Source organism: Myxine glutinosa, chromosome 1 (assembly GCF_964187855.1).
Source record: "Myxine glutinosa chromosome 1, kmMyxGlut1.1, whole genome shotgun sequence".
NCBI lineage: Eukaryota > Metazoa > Chordata > Myxini > Myxiniformes > Myxinidae > Myxine > Myxine glutinosa.
The window spans coordinates 247019627-247033457 of NC_136261.1; the positions used below are offsets into that span (position 1 = coordinate 247019627).

Consider the following 13831-nt stretch of genomic DNA (forward strand, 5'->3'; position numbering starts at 1 on the left):
GGAAATTCCCAGTGTGTAAGGCAGCTTTCAACAAAACCCTCACTCCTGCACCTCACAAGTAAAGCGGTAAGGGCATGTCTCCCACCTCTTCCCTCCCACGAGAATGTTCCTTATACAGTATGCATATCGCATGACTTGGCGTTCCACTTTTTTGTACAGCACTTGGTGTGCCTGAAAGATCCGGCCTCATGCTCCCTGCATTTGGTACGAGTGAAAAGAAAGGTTTGTTTGAATGGCATGTATTTGGGGTGTTCCCCGGGTCACGAAGGTCGAAGTACAAGAAGGTAAGACGCCCGATCTGGAGGATTGTTGACAATTAATTGTTACTTTTGGGGCTTCGGTTGCCGGTATGAATTTGGATGGATGATAATTACCACAAATGAAAGAGTAAAGAATTGAACAAACGGAGGTGGGAATGAACTCGTGGGGTGGAACGGACGGACCGAAAGCAGATTGAAAGAAAGAGATCGTTGTAAATGGGGAGACACCACAACGGGAATACATCGACTCAACCTGCGTTCTGCAACCTTTTTAGCCCAGGACCCAATAAAAACCCAGGCATCCAGTCACGACCCATCGAACCCCCCCCCCCCCCCCCCCACAAACCTTCACGGAAATATCGATTGCTTATGACGTTGAAGCACGGTGCTATGCGCGCTTGCTTGTACAACAAGAAGGAAGCGGCCAACACGGTGAGTTTAAGAGTCTTTATTAAACGAGCTCAACTGTAGCACTGGCGTGCTCCGGGCTGCGCGCCCGGTGTATATCCCGCGGCCACGCCTACCCCTTGGGCATGGCCGCCACCCACTTGGTGCGTGGAATGATGCCCTCACGCCAGTGAGCTTTCGTGTCCGCCACACGCACCCCCCCAGAATTCCCGCGCACCTGGAGGGCCAGTTTGCGGGGCAAGCGGATGACCCGGCGAAGCGCCCTCTGGCGACCGGCAGCGTCGGGGTGCAGGGATGCCAGGTGGGATGCTGACTTGCTGACTTGCTGTTGTTCATCTCGCATTGTTTCTGGAGAAAAAACTCCCGTGACTTGTTGACATGATCTCCATGTTTCTTCTCGAGGTGCCGTTTCAGCTTTTGGGACCCGAGGGACTCGTTGGCCAACACATCGAGGCATACCACACACTGGTCGATGAACATTGTGCTCATCGATATTCAAGGTGAACCCATAGTTCAGGAACACAGGCTGATACTTTCCAGCCATGGCGAGTACCTAACGCTCACAGCTCAATCTTTCGAATGAAAAGCGATGGACATTCGCGTGTCGGAAACTAAACGTATGATCTGACTGACCGGATGCACGCACGGTACATCGCGGTACATCGGTATAGCGCTGTACATCGGTATAGCGCTGTACATCGGTACAGCGTGGTACATCGGTACATCGGTACAGCGTGGTACATCGGTATAGCGCTGTACATCGTGGGACATCGTGGTACATCGGTACAGCGCGGTGGGAGAGTCCACACTATAAAGTTTGTGTCGGCCTTCGTTTGATCTCTGTTCTGTTCAGTCGGGAGAAGTAAATCGTCGATAAAGTTTTTTTCCCCGCGATTTCTGAAACGATCGTGTGACCCATTGAAAATCCTTCGCGACCCAAACATTGGGTCGCGACCCAATGGTTGCGGAACGTCAGACTAAACCAACCACAACGCATGTTCCCATTCCCGATCCCGTTAGACAATGGGCAGAGGTATTCCTTTACCATAGACAAATAAATAACTATCTCGGGATTTCTGGGGTGTATATGGGTGTACCCCCCCCCCCTCCGTTCAGGGGGTGAATTTTCCAAAACCACAACAATATGATGCATATTACGCTCACAGCTCAATCTTTCGAATGAAAAGCGATGGACATTCGCGTGTCGCTGTACCAAGTACATGTCGATGGACATTCGCTGTACCAAGCAGCTTAATATCCTTAGACAGTGACAAGATATGAATCTCCTAAAACGTCAGTAGAACAAACTATTCTCTTATAGGAGTATAAATAGGTCTGGCACCCTAGTCTTAGGGGATGTAACCCCCTAATTACTTTATTTTGTTGTTTTTTTTACAGTATCTAAGGCTTGAAGTGGAACTCACACATTCACATATACACACACATACACACCACGTACACACAGACAAATACAGAGACACAACACCGGGCGTTTAGAAACAAACAGCCACTGAGGTTGGGGGAAGTGCCATCACTTCCCTGGGTACTCTGGGTACCAATGGTGCCACCTTTCGAACCACACTCATGAGTGCCATTTCCTTCTCTCCATGGATGGCAACATATGAGGATTGTCCGTGCTCTTATCATGTAAATGCTAGAAAACGGCACGTCCCATTTTAAAAGTCTTTGGTATGACTTGGCTGGGGTTTGGACTGCCCCACCTCCCCCTCCTAGACTTGAAGCGGACGCTCTCAGCACTACACCACCGAGACATGCAATTTGTTTATAAAATGAACTTATAAAACGAAAAACTGAGATAATGTATTGATGAAATACCTTCAATCAAAGTCTGACCATCACCCTTGTTTGGGTTATTTTAAATATAGCTCATCTGTTAACCTTCTCTTAATAATAAACTGAAAGAACGGCAATTTAACAGCGCGATTAAAGAATGCGATTTAAAAATAGAAAAGAAGCAGTCTACCTGTTTTAAATGATAATTTAAGGCCCCCGCCCCCCCCCCCCCCCACCACAAAAATAAAGAAAAAAAATAAGCAAACAAATTGAAGGTACTGGTACTATATCGGACAAGTCGTTGCTCTCATGCATATTCTTCACTGGGAAAGGAGAAGGAAAAGGGTTAAAATTACCATTTTCACACGTGTCAGACTTCTGCCAATTAGTGCATTTCTGCAGTACTGATCTATTGAGATTGATGCTCGTTTAAAACAAAATAAAGATGGAAGGAATGGAGAGGGGATATGAGGACGAGGTCGGTACAGAGGGACATCACATGTTACTGAGCTGATTTCCTGGCTACTTGGGTATGATGAATATCCGACGATTGCTTTCAGGTTTGTTTCAAGTACATAAATGTGTGTGCACCTGGTTGCAATGGTCCGACAAGATGGTACCCAGCTAGCGCACTTACTTTTGAGCCGTCTTGCCTGGGTTTCATTGTTGACTCGGCTATATAGCTCTCTGCCAGCTTTGTGCGGATGGGCATTGCATCACAAATTGTGCTGGGCCTCTGATAAAGAGAAACCCAAATGCAATTTTTTTCTTCTGAAAACCATGGTAATAGGAAAATATTTTGATATTTTTCTTTTCTTTTGCCAATCACAAAGTGCTGAAAAAAGCCCTAAAGTGTCGATTTTGCCAGTGTCGTCGCACTCATAACCCACCTTGATCCAAATTGTGGTTTACATAGACAAACATTGCACGTTGACCTCCGATTCCGATACTGATTCCAATTTTTTGTATACTGAATCGAGGCTCGTGAAAGAGCTAACATTTACTTCACAAACAAATCAACCAGACAAACAAAATACCCAAAAAGAGGGAGCGGAAGACAAGATGGGGAGAAGGGGAAGCACACAAACACAACATCCGAGACCAGGGAGATGTGTGGAAGGGAGAGGGCCCGGGGGGAGGAGGCATGGGAAGGGGGGGGGGAGGGAGAAGTATAAAACACAAGGACACCAAGGACTTGCTGGACAGAAGTTGGTATTTCAAAAAAGTGGAATTGGGGTGAAATTAGCGGGGGTAGAAAAGATCAAGGTTTTGGATGGGGGAAGATAAGAGATGGTGGTGAACACCTGTTTTAAAGACCTGGAGGGTGGAGTGGGATTGAAGAGAGTGAGTGAGTTTGTTCCAGAGGCGGGAGAAAAGAGGAATGAAGGAGTGAAAGTGAGCAGAGAGTCTTGATTCTGGCAGTTTAACCATAAGAGGGTTGCAGGCAGATATTGTGCGACCTGTAGGAATATTTGCGGGACAGAGCGCAGAGAGAGCTGGGGGTGCAAGGCCAGAGAGGAGTCGGTAGAAGACGGAAAGACCACCAACCTGCCTGCGGTGAGTGAGTGAGAGGCCTTTGGAGTTAGCTTCATCACGGGAGATTCCAATGATTCTGAATGCTTTGGTTTCAACAGCGTGAAGGCGAGCTAGGTGTGAGGCAGGAGCACCAGCCCAGAGGGGAGAGCAGTATTCCATTGAGCTGCGGATGAAAGCCTTGTATGTGGTGAGGAGCTCAGGTGTGCCAAGGAAGGACTTCGCACGACGGAGGATGCCCAGTCGGCGACTGGCTTTGGAGGCCAGATTTGAAATGTGGTTTTCCCAGGAAAGATCATGGCAGATAGTGAGACCCAAAAGCTTGAGTGACAGAACTTCTTGGAGAGGATTATTCAGAAAGTGGATGGGAGGGTTGTCCAGTCGGTCTTTTCGGAGAGACATCGTAAGAGTGTGAGATTTGTCAGGATTGAAAGACATGTTCCACTTGTTTGCCCAGTCTGTGATTTTGTCCAGGTCTGCAGAGAGTGAGGAGGTTGCAGACTGCCGATCTGAGGGATGAGGAATGGAGCGACAGAGAGTAGAGTCGTCAGCAAAGAGATAGAGAGGATTTTCAAGAGAGTCAGAGAGATCATTGATGAAGACAAGAAAAAGCACAGGGCCCAGAACACTGCCTTGGGGAACTGCAGCCTGAACAGGAAGAGGAGATGAGAGAAACCCATTCAAGGCCACACGTTGACTACGACTAGAGAGGAAGTCCGCCAGCCATGCGTGGAGATTTCCATGGATACCAAAGTAGGAGAGTTTGTTGAGCAGAGCGGGGTGCCAGACCGTATTGAAGGCACGTGAAATGTCAAGGGAGACAGCTCTAATTTCCTGTTTGGCGTTTAGGACCTCCATCCGTTGTTGAGAAAGCAGAAGCAGCATGTCCAGAGTAGAGTGACCAGGTCTGAAACCAAATTGATGGTCAGAGATCAAGCCATTGGATAAGAGGAAAGATTTCATATCTGAAGCAATGATGGATTCCATGACTTTGCTGATAATTGGGAGAAGGCTGATTGGTCTGTAGTTGCTAGGATCTGTTTTTGCACCTTTTTTGTGCAAAGCGGGTGATGTTGGCTGATTTCCAAGCAGATGGCAGATGACCTTGAGCAAAAGAGAGGGTGAAGAGAACAGAGAGAGGGAGTGAAAGAACGGAAGAACATGATTTTAGGACCCGTGGGCTGATGCCGTCAGGACCAGTTGCAGAATCAGAGTCGAGGGTTGACAGAAACTTTTCCACCTTGTCAGGAGGAAAGGACACAGAGTCTAAGAGCAGCTGGGTACGACTGGGTACGGTGGGTACAGAGAGGGATGGGTTTGGGACACAAGATTTAGAGGAAAACACAGAGTTGAGGCATTCAGCTTTTTCACGTGCGGAGTCAGCTGTGTAGCCGTTTGAGGTGAGGGAGGGGATGGAGGGGGAACAAACACCAGAAACAGATTTGACCAGACGCCACCAGGATTTGGAAGAGGGAGACAGATAAGAGAGTTTGGTCTTGAGAACAGAGAGATATTGTTTCCTGGCTCTCCTGAGGGTGGACACACACTTGTTTCGGGCTTTGTGAAAGGAAATGAGATTTCCTTCCGTTGGATTTGCTTTCCAGGAGACTAAAGCAAGTTGTTTCTGGGCAACAGCCTCACCACAAGATTCCGTGTACCATGGACGGGAGGAATGGTATGACAACTGAAGACGAGATGGGATAAATCTGTGCATGAGAGAGAGAGAGCAATTTACTTTGAAAGAATTCCCAGGATGAGTTGATGTCAGAGGCGGTAGAGATGGGAGACCAGTCCAGATGATTGATGGCTGCTTGAAGACCATGCCAGTTGGCCTGAGTGAAATGCCAGACTCGTTGACGCTGAGGAGGCTCTCTGAGAATGGTCAGAGAGATGTCCACTTTAACAAGCACATGATCAGATGAGCCGATTGGAGCAGAAGAGGAGCAGCAGACATTTTCAGGGAAGTTAGTCATAACCAAGTCCAGAAGCGAAGATGCTCCGTTGACTGAGATCCGGGTCGTGAAATTGACAGATTGTGTCAGTCCCAGTGAGTCGCAGAAGTCCTTTGGTGAAGAGCCATGGCTGGTGAGAGAGGTACCCACACCCAGCCAACTGGCATGGTGACAATTGAAATCACCACATATGAGGAAGAGAGAGTTGGGATGGGTAGATAGAAGTTGGTCCATATTATCAGACAGCGAGATGTAGATGGAGTCATCACTGTTTGGTGGACGGTACAACACACATATGAACAAAAGGTGGGAGCGAAGGGGAAGCCATAGCCAAAGGTATTCCTGGGGGTGAGGTGGAGAGAGGGCAGTGGAGGGCGAGTGAGGAAGATAGTTTTTTTTATAAAGATAGCAACCCCACCTCCAGGACGAGGCTCAGGTCTATCATACCAGAGGAGGGAGTAACCTGGGAGAGAAACCAACGAATCAGAGACATCATGAAGGAGGAAAGTTTCTGTTAAGCAGATCACATCTGGTTTGTCAAAAGCAACCTGTATGGAGAGATCAGTCAAGTTTGAGCGAAGGCCCCGGATGTTTGAGGTCCATACCGTTAATGAAGAGGAAGGGGGAGCATCGGATACAGAACAGGGGGGGGGGGGAGGGGTAGGGTAAGATGTGGAAGAGGAGGAAGAGGTAGGGAGAGCTGTTGAAGGTGTGTCAGAGATTTCAGAGATTTCAGAATAGCTTGGAGAAAGGGAAGAATGGAGTGGACAAAAGGTTTTATGGTGATTGGGTGAGGCACAGTGAGGTGTTATTTGAGGAGGGGGAAGAGCGAGGCAGAAGGTTGGTGGAGATGAAGGTGAAAGTTGGAAGGGGGAAGAAGAAGGGAGGACGCTTTGAGGAGGAGGGGTCAGAGGGGAGTCTAGGAGGGGAGGAGCGAGGGAGAGTCTCGGAGGGGAGGGGTGTGGGGGGAGTTTAGGAGGGAGGGGATGGAAGGGGCAAGGGGGGAGATTTGAAAGGGATGGGTGATGGGGAAGATTTGGAGGGGAGGGGCAAGAGGGTAGATTTGGAGGGGAGGGGTGATGGGGAAGTTTTGGAGGGGAGGGGTGATGGGGAAGTTTTGGAGGGGAGGGGTGATGGGGAAGTTTTGGAGGGAAGGGGTGATGGGGAAGATTTGGAGGGGAGGGGCAAGGGGGAAGATTTGAAAGACATGGGTGATAGGGAAGATTTGGAGGGGAGGGGCAAGGAGGAATATTTGAAAGAGATGGGTGATGGGGAAGATTTGGAGAGGTAAGGGGGTAGATTTGGAGGGGAGGGTGATGGGGGAAGTTTTGGAGGGGAGGGGAGGGGGGATGGGGAAGTTTTGGAGGGAAGGGGGGATGGGGAAGATTTGGAGGGGAGGGGTGAGATTGGATTTTGAAAAGTGTACGATTCATGGGAAACTAACATTTTTTGCAAAATGAGTTTGAGACCTTCGAGTCAAAAATACGTTTGAGGACGCTGAAGGAGGGGTGGAGGGTTGGAGAGGTTCGGGAATGTAGAAAAGAGGAACTGTAGGAGATGGTATTTTTATTTTTTTTTGGAATCAATAGATTTGGTGAGCAAGACGAAAGCATCCTTTTATAGGAGAAGAAAAGGTGTTATAATATATGACAGAATACAGTTCTTCAGGGGAGAGATTAAACATTTCTGACCACGTGATCACGTGATCACGAACAACGTGAACGAAGAACGAACGAACAAATAAGAACAACAAATAAACGAATAAGAACTGAGAAGGAAATATTTTTTTGGGTTTTTTTTTTTTGAGTACAGATATTAAACAAGGAAGTATGGGGTGAACGACTGGGACGAAACAGAGAACGAAAGTAATTGCAGCGCATTCGATGAACCGTTGAGAGAAAACAAAACCACAAGGTCGGAGACGGTAGCCTCAGCCGACTCGTACTAGGCCTCAGAATACGCGACACGAATTAACCGACGATTGTGTATACATGTACGAAAAATTAACACCAAAAATTTTCCTAAGCACACGCTATAGGTACACACACCGAAAGATAGATACAGTCTCCACAAAAACACAATTGTGAAAAAATTACGAAGCTTCGAAAGCGTGAGCGCATGGAACAGCTTCGAAAAACGTGACCTCGCCGACAAAGATCTCGTGAGATCTCAATCTCTCGCGAGATCGCAAGATCGTGTTCTAATTGTTTCATAACTTTGAAGGTTCTGGTCCAGTTCGTGCAAAACACTGATATACCTTTAAACGAGTGTTGGTGCGAAGAGGATGGTGTCAGACCTGCACAACGATCCGTAACAGGTGTGTAAATCGGGATGTAAAAAGTTAATAATCTACACTTCTACATAATAACATGTTTGTTACTTGGGCTTTTTTTTTTTCTTTTGCAACTTTGTTGATCACTGGTTTGTGTGTTTGTGTGTTCGCTCACTTAGACTTGACTACAGGTGACAGTTTTTAACTGATCTTCACAAAACTTCACCAAATGGTAGAGTTTGTGGTCCGACAAACTCCTATATATTTGAGGTCAAAAGGTCAACAGGTCAACATTGGCCAAAAGTCGACCACTTTTTTGCAAATTTCTAAAATCCTCAATTTTCATCTGTTTGACTTGAAATTTGATTAGGATTTACATAGCTTACTGAATTCAACCACTAACTATTTTTGAGATTAGCGTAGGCCAAAAGGCCAACATAGGCCAAAGGTCAACCACTTTTTCAAATTAATAAAATCCCCAATTTTCATCCGATTGACTTCAAATTTGAACAAGATTTTCATATCATCTGACTGAATTCAATCACCAACTTTTTTTTTTTAGGAGCTTGGCCAGAGAGGAATCAGTAGAACACAGAAAGACTACCGACCTGCCTGCAGAGAGAGTGAAAGGCCCTCAGAATCAGCTTCATCAAGGGAGATGCCAATGATTCTAAAAGCTTTGGTTTCTACAGCATGAAGCTGAGTGAGGTGTGAGGCAGGAGCACCAGCCCAGAGGGGAGAGCAGTACTCCATCAAGTTGTGGATGAAAGCCTTGTTTATGGTGAGAAGCTCAGTCGTGCCAATAAAGAACTTCACACGATGGAGGATGCCCAGTCGGCGACTGCCTTTGGAGGCCAGCTTGGAAATGTGGTTTTCCCAGGAAAGATCATGGCAGATAGTGTGACCCAAAAGCTTGAGTGACAGTGGGTTTTCCAGATGGTCTTTACAAAAAGAAATAGTGAGGATGTGAGATTTGTCAGGATTGAATGACATGTTCCACTTTTTGACCAGTTTGTGATTTTATCCCATCTGCAGAGAGTGAAGAGGCTGCTGCCTGTCAATCTCAGCGTTGAGATAAGTAGCAGCAGAGGGTGGAGTCGTCAGCAAAAAGATAGAGAGGATTTTTCAGAGAGTTGCACAGGTCATTAATGAATACCAGAAAAAGCACAGGGCCCAGAACACTGCCTCGAGGAACTACAGCCTTAATAGGAAGGGGAGATGAGAGAATTCCATTCAGGGCCACACTTTTACTACAACTGGAGAAGAACTCCACAAGCCATGGGTGGAGATTTCCTTGGATACCATAAGAGGAGTGTTTGGTGAGCAGGACAGGGTGACCGAACGTATCAAAGGCATGACATATGTCAAGGGAGACGGCTCTGATTTCCTGTTCAGCATTGAGGCCTCAATCCATTGTTGAGACAGCAGAAGCAGCATGTCCAAATTGGAGTGGCCTGGTCTTAATCCAAAATGATGATCATAGATCAAGCCTTTGGAGACTAGGAAGGATTTATTTATTATCAGAAGCGATGATGGATTCCATGACCTTGCTGATTAGAGGGAGTAGGCTCATTGGTCTGCAGTTGCAGGGATATCTTTGCACCTTTTTTTTGTAAAGCGGTAATGTTGGCTGATTTCCAAGCAGATGGCAGATGACCTTGAGCAAAAGAGAGGGTGAAGAGACCAGAGAGAGAGTGTGATAGCACGGCAGAGCAAGATTTGGGGACCCGTGGGCTGATGCTGTCTGGGCCAGTTGCGGAATCAGAGTCGAGAATTGACAAACTTCTCCGCCTTGTTGGGAGAGAAGGGCACAGAGTCTGGGAGCAGCTGGGTATGACTGATGAAGGTGGGTACAGAGAGCGATGGGTTTGGGACACAACATTTTGAGGCAAACACGGAGTTGAGGCATTCAGCTTTTTCAGGTGCAACGTCAGGTGTGTGGCCGTATGAGGTAAGGGAGGGCATGGAAGGGGAACAAACAGCAGAAACAGATTTGACCAGATGCCACCAGGACTTGGAGGAGGGAGACAGGTTTGAGAGTTCAGTCTTCAGAGTAGAGTAGAGTTAATTTTTTCAATCTTTATTTTATTTTAATTGAATTAAATACTTTAACCCTGTTGAACACAAATGGCCTGCTTGTTGGTTCCACGAACCTCCAGTTCAGCAGTACTTGAACATGTTAAACAGGGTGGCGTAGAAGACTATTTCAATTGCACTTAATATCCGGAATTTTTCTTTTAACCAATCTCTAACTTCATTATTACATCAAAATTGAAGTATACATTCCATGAAGTAACATGTTCTATGAACTCTCAAGATGGTTCTCCATCTCATTTCCCTGCAAAAGACTGACCCTGACCTGTACACAGGTGATGTCTATTCTGTAAATGTAGAAGGCAGACAACACAACAACGATTTATCTGTCACAGAAGATTCAAAATGTGCTTCTGCAAAGGAAGGATCAGATGGTATTGACATGACAAATGGAAGCGCTTCCTGTTTTGCAACTGGTGAGTGGAAATGTAAAAAATTAACATACAATATTTTGTGTTGAGAAAATATATAATTTTCAGAGAAGTGTTAAATATTTTGCATTTTAATTTTGACAAAAAAAAGGAAATGTGTTCTTTGTTTCTGTAGAACAAACCAGAAGAAATTTGGGACAAATAAGGTCCAGTCGCAGCTTGGCAGTGAGGAAGAAGCCTTTTTTTGAAGAAACAATCACGAAATCAAGACTCCCTTTCTAAAAAATACAAGTGCATGTCTTGGCCTCGCAACACCAAGATTAATATTAAATTAAACAAACACAACAAGGGTCAAGAAAGGCGAATACGTTGTAAGTGTAATGTGTGCAGAATGGATTTTGCTTCAAGGAGTAACATGAAAATGCACATGACGATACACACTGGAAAACGCCCCCACAAGTGCTCCATCTGTGATAAAGATTTCTCTTTTAACAGCAGATTGAAAAGGCATATGAAGATCCACAGGAGAGCATCCACACAAATGCTTGATATGTGATCAAGGTTTCTCTGAAAAACACGAATTGAAATTACATATGAGGATCCATACAGGAGAGCGACTTCACACATGCTCGATATGTGAGAAAGGTTTCTCTCAAAAAGGCAGTTTGAAATCACATATGAGGATCCATACAGGAGAGCGTCCTTACAAATGCTCCATTTGTGATAAAGGTTTCTGTCAAAACAGAGATTTGAAATTACATCTGAGGATCCATACAGGAGAGCGTCCTCACACATGCTCAATATGTGATAAAGGTTTCTCTCAAAAAGGCAGTTTGAAATTACATATGAGGATCCATACAGGAGAGCGTCCTCACACATGCTCGACATGTGATAAAGGTTTCTCTAAAAAAGACAATTTGAAATTACATATGAGGATCCATACAGGAGAGCGTCCTCACACATGCTCGATATGTCATAAAGGTTTCTGTCAAAACAGAGATTTGAAATTACATATGAGGATCCATACAGGAGAGCATCCTCACACATGCTCGATATGTGATAAAGGTTTCACTCAAAAAGGCAATTTGACATTTCACATGAGGATCCATACAGGAGAGCGACTTCACACATGCTCGATATGTGAGAAAGGTTTCTCTCATAGCGGCAGATTGAAATTACATATGAGGATCCATAAAGGAGAGCAACCTTTCAAATGCTCGATATGTGAAAAAGGTTTATCTCGAAAAGATACTTTGAAATTACATATGAGGATCCATACAGGAGAGCGACACCACACATGCTCGATATGTGATAAAGGTTTTTCTCAAAACAGAGATTTTAAATTACATATGAGGATCCATACAGGAGAGCGTCCTTACAAATGCTCCATTTGTGAAAAAGGTTTCTCTCATAGCGGCAGATTGAAATTACATATGAGGATCCATACAGGAGAGCAACCTTTCAAATGCTCGATATGTGAAAAAGGGTTCTCTCGAAAAGATACTTTGAAATTACATATGAGGATCCATACAGGAGAGCGACTTCACACATGCTCGATATGTGATAAAGGTTTCTCTCGAAAAGACAGTTTGATATCACATATGAAGATCCACACAAGAGAGCTGAAATCTGAAATACCAGGATATGAAAAATGATGTGAAGTGGATTTCGAAATTGAAGAAACCTGAAATTGTACCAGTGATAGTCGGAGCAACGGAATCCGGATGATCAAGAAAACCCTAACTGAGTACTTAAAAACCATTCCAGGGAATATCACGACAAACAAACTGCAGTTGGAGGGTGTCAGAGGTTCAGTGAGAATTCTAAAACGAGCCCTTGGAACAAAACTATGAGAATGAAGTTTCACAAACTGATTCAGGAAAAATGATCCTTTCCTGAAAAAGGTGGAAATTTTGAGTTCTGGGAGAACTTCCTCCCATCTCATAAAACCCACATATGGAGATCACAACCATCAATACCATCCTTGCAAATGTTTTATTTGTGACAAGGATTTTATTTCTCAACGAAGCTTGAACTTCCATCGTGCAACCCACGCTGGAGTGCTCGCATAAAAAATGCTCTGACTGGGAAAAGTTTTGCTGATAAAGGTTTGATAAATTCACATGGCATTACTCATGCTGGGTTGTACGTGCCCTCTTTGTAAGCGATCCTTGCAGTAGGCAGGGTATTCAGTGAATGAGTAAGGAGAAAGCAGTCTTGAAAACGTACAGCCCTTTGGGTATATGCAGCACAACTCCTCAGAATACGATCTGGAACCCCTGACAACCAGCCAGCACCCCACACCCCTTGATGAAAGCCATACGGCTGGCTGTCACCAGAATGTCCACAACAATGACTGCAAATTGCTGCCAAAAGACAACAAGAATCTCAACATTCTAACCCCATGTGCTCAAGTTTTAAGAAAATGACAGCTTATTTTAAAAATGTAAAATTTATTTATTAGGTTCTCCATATTCTCATAATAGAGAATTGTTGAAAATCTGATGCCAAAAACTCAAATGGTAACAGAACGTAATCTCTCAATCTGATCTTGGATCTCATCGTGCTTCTTTCATGGTCTTCGTTCGGTTGCCAGTTTGTAGTTCTTGTCTGTCCTTGCCATGTATCCAGCCAAGTTCCATTTGAGTTTTTTGATTGTGACCAGTGTTTAGGAATTTTGTTTTCTCTCTGATTTAGTTGTTTTTCTTGTCCCCTTTTGGTTTTGCTCAGATGGCATCTTTGCATGGCAGTTTGAACACCAATGTATACTAAATCTTTGCTGTAGTCCATGTTTCATTGCCGTGTGTGATATTGGGAGAACACCCTTGTTGTAAAATTGTTTATCAGAAGAATACTCCTGCCTTTGTTTTTCATGAAACTTGAAGTTGTGAAGGGTTCCACAATACAGAGAGGTCCTCAAAGCACAAATGCACTGTCTGTGTTATTACCCTCGCCAGAGGAGAGGGTATTGCATTTGAGGCAGTTTATTACTTGGAGTGGGGTGGGGGGGGGGGGGGGGATTTTTGCAAGTTTGTTGATCACTCCGGTTTGTTTGTTTGTTTGTGTGTTTGTCTGTCCGCTCATTTATACTTGACTACAGATTTTTGCAAGTTTGTTGATCACTCCGGTTTGTTTGTTTGTTTGTTT

General features: G+C 45.0%; 1 protein-coding gene across 3 annotated transcripts; it reads left to right on the plus strand.

The window, feature by feature from the left end:
- Window positions 1-303: 303 nt before the first annotated feature.
- LOC144894061 (uncharacterized) lies at window positions 304-13612 on the plus strand. 3 transcript variants are annotated; one of them, XM_078785825.1, is made up of 3 exons: window positions 304-1168; window positions 10589-10729; window positions 10860-13612. In XM_078785825.1, the coding sequence occupies exon 3, from the start codon at window positions 11278-11280 to the stop codon at window positions 12337-12339; it is 1062 nt and encodes a 353-aa protein (XP_078641951.1). In that variant the 5' UTR covers window positions 304-1168; window positions 10589-10729; window positions 10860-11277; the 3' UTR covers window positions 12340-13612. The 3 variants fall into 3 exon arrangements, with proteins under 3 accessions (XP_078641951.1, XP_078641950.1, XP_078641948.1); XM_078785824.1 differs by lacking the exon at window positions 304-1168 and adding an exon at window positions 7362-8264; XM_078785822.1 differs by lacking the exon at window positions 304-1168 and having other exon boundaries at window positions 8279-10729.
- The last annotated feature ends 219 nt before the right edge of the window (window positions 13613-13831 follow it).